Genomic DNA, 5144 nt, shown 5'->3' with positions numbered 1-5144 from the left:
AGAGGACTGACAACACCCTCAGTTTCCCTACTCTACCTGAAAATATGTCTAGATCGAAGCTACTCATTCATTCAATGCCTCTTTCCTAGGTGCTCTGCCCTTATCCTCAACTGAAGCTTGCCAGGGACTATATGGCCCCAAACTTCAGGAGTGGTTGGGTCTTCCTGCCTCCTCTACCTCTTCCAAGGGTCCACCTCTCCTTTGTCTGCTTATAGCCAGGCTCAAATATCTCCTTCTGTCAGTCATCCAGTCCAGAACCAAACCTGGGAGTCGCCTTAAATACACCTTCTCCCTCAAGTCCCTGTGTACCATCCTTCCTCAGCATCTCCCAAAATGAGTTCTTTGGTGAGCAATGAACAATGGCTTCTGTGGTCAAAAAGTTTGGGGAATGCTGGGTTCTGCAAAGTGAAATACAATTTTTTTTACAGCAAGACTTCTTGAAGACTTTAAGGTGTTACTCTACAAGACGTTATTTATCTGCTTCAATATATTTTACTACTAATCCTTTTGTGAGAAACAATTTTCAAAACTAGTGAAGGGTCCTCAGACAATTTTGGAAACCTTATCCACATAGCATGTATTTTTCACCCTCCCAGGATCTTTTTCATATAATCCCTTCCACTGAGCATGCTCATAATGCTCCTCAGTGGGAATGCTGTTTCAAATTCAAATGTCACCTCCTTTCTCTACAGTTCCCCTTCCCCACTCTTGGAGGCAGAATTAACTGCTCCATCCTCTGGACTCACAGAGCAAGTTGTTCACTTTACCCTAAACAAGCCTGTACCCAGAAGGCCAGGGCTGGGTACAGAGTGTGCTGAGTTGCAATGCATGTGCCACTCCCTATCCCCCTCACACACACACCCTGTGTGAACCTGTCCTTTTTAGTTTTCCATCCACTGTATATCTCTGTCTATTCTTCATTTATCTTTTGTTCTGTTACAACCTATAGTCCCATCACATAGAACTGAAATCTGTCCCTTTGGCATTGTTACATTTGTAAGTTAAATGTTCCCTGGCCTTCAATTGTTTAAAAGTTGCACAGAATGCTTTTTCTTTCTGTGAACAGACTGTATTCATGCTTTGATACCCTGACCCTGGGAAAAGAAAGGAGGGAAAACAAAATGGTGTCTAGCTCACCTTCCTCACTGACCTCCTCTTTTTCCTCCACTGATTCTTCTGAGATGATCTCTACATTGTCCTCGTAGTCATCCTGGTTGGTGCTATTAACCTGAACCTTGCCAAAGTCGTCAATGTTATTCTCATAGTAGTCAATGTCTCTTTCATCATCATCACTACCTTCATTGTCACCTTCATTGCCATCATCATCACTGCCTTCATTGTCACCTTCATTGCCATCATTATCCTCATCATCACTCTCTTCATCCCTTTCATTGTCACTATCACTGCTGTCCTGGTTGCCGCCTTTGAGGTTCTTGTCACCATCAGTGTCCTCACTGTTGTTGTAAGGGCTGCTATTGTTATTGGCACTCTCGTTGTCGGTGGTCTCATCATCAGCACTCTCATTGTTATCAGTGGTCTCATTGTCAGGGCCCTCATGGTAATCAGGGCTCTCACTGTCACAGAGGCTCTCATTGATGTCAGTTATCTCATTGTCAGTGGTCTCGAAGTAGTCAGTGGTTTCCATGAAATCAGAGATCTTGATGTCATGAATGGTCTCATTGTCGGTGGTCTCATCAATGTCTGAGAACTCACTGAGACCATCTTCTACTGCGTAATAGTCATAAGCATCTTCCATGATCACCACTTCACATTCATGCTTGGTTTTACTGTGGGAAAGCCTGGGACTGATTATCGGGTTGGTAGGAAGGGGTATACCCAGGGAAGACACTGAAAGGTGGTAAGTAACTGAAGAAGCAGTAGGCTACAAGGGCTCCCACGGTAGGGAACATTCCTATTTCTGTCCTCAACTGTGTAACCTCAGGCTGTTTCTGGGCATCATTCCTCACTTGTAAAACATCAGCACTGGTTTATCTCAAAGGTCTCTTTTGGGTCCATAAATCCTGTGTGACACTAGTCTAGTCTTTGCCCCATCCCCAACAAACCACCTATCAGTCACCAACCCTTAATCACCTTTCCTTCTCTTCTTGCTTCTTCTTGCTTGCCCTATAGCCCCTTCTTCTCATGTAGTAGCGGAGAGGGTTAACCCACAGATCATTCTTGATAATCTGTTGAGAAAGAGGGTAGAAGGAAGAAAAAAGCCAAAGGTACAAGCCCGAGACTCTAATCTTAATTCCCCAGGTATCCAGGGACAAATTTAGCAAGGCCTTCTCTGGCAATGCTAGGAGCCCCACCTCAGCAATCCTGTCAGCCTCTGGGAGGCTGTGGTTTGAGAACCAGTTGAAGAAGCTGTTGCTGGTACCCTTGTTCCTGTGCTTGTACTCCTGAGGTTCCTGTCCCCGGTGCCAGCGAATTGGGGTGGAGTGAGACACCAGCCGGCCTGGAGGGAGAGTGGGATATGGACAGGAAACTCAACAAGAATAGATAGAGGGACATGGATTAATCCTGGGATTACCTCTTACCAGAACGGTTGCGCTGGAACTCCTTGACAATCACCATATTTGTGAAATAGGGGTTTGTCTGAAAGTACAGCTTCATTTTGTAGCCCATGGAGATATGTCTGAGATCCTGTACCTGCTCAGGGTGGAGGTTATGGTGGAATATTCTCCCTCTCCACATACCATGGCCCCTCCTACCCACCTCCCCTCACCTCCAAGGACCAGATTCCTTGCCTGGTCCTAAAAAAAAAGTCTCTTTGGCCTGACCTGCAGATTGGTCAAGTAGCGGAAAATGTCTTCATCGCGTTGGTTAATCAAGATTGAAATTTTGGGGTGGTTGAGGAACTGATGAGTGGAGCAGTTTAGGTCAAGGATTGACTATTCAATGAGAGAGACAGAGAGGTGTACAGGCAGGCACAAAAGGCTAGAGCAGGAGTATTCCTTTTGTATTCATGTGATGTGTGTCGAAGCAAGTGGGTGATAGACATGACCTATACTTTTATCTCCATGATACCCTGGTGAGAGCTCATGTTTATCCAGTGGTAAACCTCTGTGTTAGGTAGCCCTGCCATGGTTCAAATTTTCTGTATTGTCTGGAATTGAGTCTATGTCCATGTAATGTTTGTCTCTGAGTGCTTTGGGTTTGTGTTCACAAAATGCTGTGTATCTGGGGGCTGAAGGCCTATGTCCACAGGAGGCTATATCTGGTTGATGATAGCCTGTGGTTGCACAATGTTGTATGTGTAGGTGTTGACAGTCTGTATCCACATGTGACATGAATGGCTCTAACAGCCCATGTCCAAGCATTACTGTATGTCTGCTTGCTGAAAATCTATGGCTAAATAACACTAGGACTGGATGCCAAGGTCCTGTGTCTTTTTGATACTGTATACTTGAGTGCTAAGGGCCTGTGATCATGTGGTACTTTGTATTAGGGTGCCAAGAGTTAGATCCATGTAGTTCTGTTAGTATGTTAAACCCACATGTTCCTAGCATGTTACATATATGTATATATTTCTCCAGAGATAAAGTTAGTCACCAATAATGAATGGAGTTCTTTTCTACTCTTCCCCCTTTCCTTCATTCAACTCATAGATCTCCATACTCAGATACTCCCTCTCCTGATCATTCAGAGATCCAGCCCCTCTCTAGCCCCCTTGCTTCCAATGTAGGGCACCCCAGCCAGGACTGGGATCTAGTATCTAAGCAGCAATCTAGACCTGTAGAACCCCATGGGGCTATGGTACCCTTTCTGGGCTGTATGCCCTTCCGTCTTCTTCACTGAGTCAGTACATCATCTATGTGCCTCTCCCTCCTCCTTTCACCATCTCTGGCCCATTTCTTCTGCTCTGTGTCCCTCTACTTACTACCTTCCTCCTTTCACCACCTGTGATTCATTTTTTTATGTCATGTTCCTCTCCTCCCTTTCCCATCCATGGTCCAGTTTTTATGTTGTGTGTCCCTCTCCCTACTTCATCAACAGTCCAGCTTCTCTGCTGTTTTGCTCTCTTCCTTTCATCCCTCCCCCACCCAATATAGTCAGTTTTCTGGTAGGGAGACCAACCCTATCCACACCCTTTCACCCTTCCCACCTTCCCCTTCCTGTCATGGGTTTCTGGCCCATGAGTATTGATGAGAAGGATACTGCTTTGACCCAGAAGCCTGGAATATGCTGGATGATGAGGTCTCTGCGTTCCAGGAAGGGTCTTCGCATCTGGATGAACTTGCGCTTAAGACGAAGGAAGGCCTTGCCTGCCTTGATGTTCACCGCTTCCAGGTCCAGTTGAATGTTCTCCAGCGCCTGTAGGATGCTCTCCATCCTCTCGGAATTCCTCTCTTTGCTTTCCTTCTTCACCTTCCTCTGTTTCCTCCTCCTCCTCCTCCTCCTCCTCCTTCTCCTCACACTTTCCTTTTCATCCTCATCCTCCACTAAGATGACAGCCTCTTCCTTCCTCTTTGGACCAACTAACCTCTGGGACCCCCGCCCCCATGCGCTACAGGTTTCTAGGGCCTTCTCCTCAGCAACCTGAAAGTCAATTTCCAGGCTTCCCCCAGAGACCTCGGAAGAGGGGAGTGTTTCCAGGTTCCCTGTGGGAGGGGGCACCTCCCCATACCCTGACTCAGTCGTAGGCTCCCAGCCAGGACCCCCAGCTCCCAGGGTGAAGTACGCACGGACCCCTCCCTCCTCGAGAATGACATAGGGTGGCGGCGGGGGCAGCGCGAGGCCCAGTCCCACCCCCCTCATGTCAGCCAGCACCTGTGCCGCCTCGGTTTCCTCCCGGAGCCTTGGGCGCTGCTGGTGGGCGCTGCTGGGGTGGAGGCAGGGGCGGGCGCAGGAGCGGCGGCGGGGGCAGGTCGCACTGAGGGGGCTCAGAGTTGCTCAGGCGACGGGTCTTGGCTGGAGGCCCCTCACCTGGGCGGTCCATGGTGACTGCGCTCACACAGTTCGGAGTATCGCACTCGCCTCTTAGCTCTTTGCCCAGCCACAGCTGCCAGTCACACCTGAAGCGGAGGCGCTGCACCTCACGCGACCACCTCCGCTCACCGCCTTGCACTGGCGTTCCCTCCCACAGCGCCTACCCTACTCCCTCCGCGCCAATCGCCAAGGCCCCGCCCACTCCTTGACGC

General features: G+C 48.6%; 1 protein-coding gene across 1 annotated transcript in view; it reads right to left on the bottom strand.

The window, feature by feature from the left end:
• Positions 1–5105, bottom strand: part of TSPYL2 (TSPY like 2) — a 6310-nt gene extending 1205 nt beyond the window's left edge. The window contains 7 exon segments of the mRNA XM_006167422.3: positions 1138–1787; positions 2092–2186; positions 2313–2458; positions 2541–2652; positions 2784–2861; positions 4162–4827; positions 4829–5105. Of these exon segments, the coding sequence (XP_006167484.1) occupies positions 1138–1787; positions 2092–2186; positions 2313–2458; positions 2541–2652; positions 2784–2861; positions 4162–4827; positions 4829–4942 (1861 nt within the window). The 5' untranslated portion in view covers positions 4943–5105.
• Positions 5106–5144: the final 39 nt, after the last annotated feature.

This window comes from Tupaia chinensis, unplaced genomic scaffold (genome assembly GCF_000334495.1).
Source record: "Tupaia chinensis unplaced genomic scaffold, TupChi_1.0 Scaffold144756_1, whole genome shotgun sequence".
NCBI classification, from domain to species: domain Eukaryota; kingdom Metazoa; phylum Chordata; class Mammalia; order Scandentia; family Tupaiidae; genus Tupaia; species Tupaia belangeri.
The sequence above is the reverse complement of the archived record's forward strand: the minus strand, read 5'-3'. Positions and strand labels throughout refer to the sequence as shown.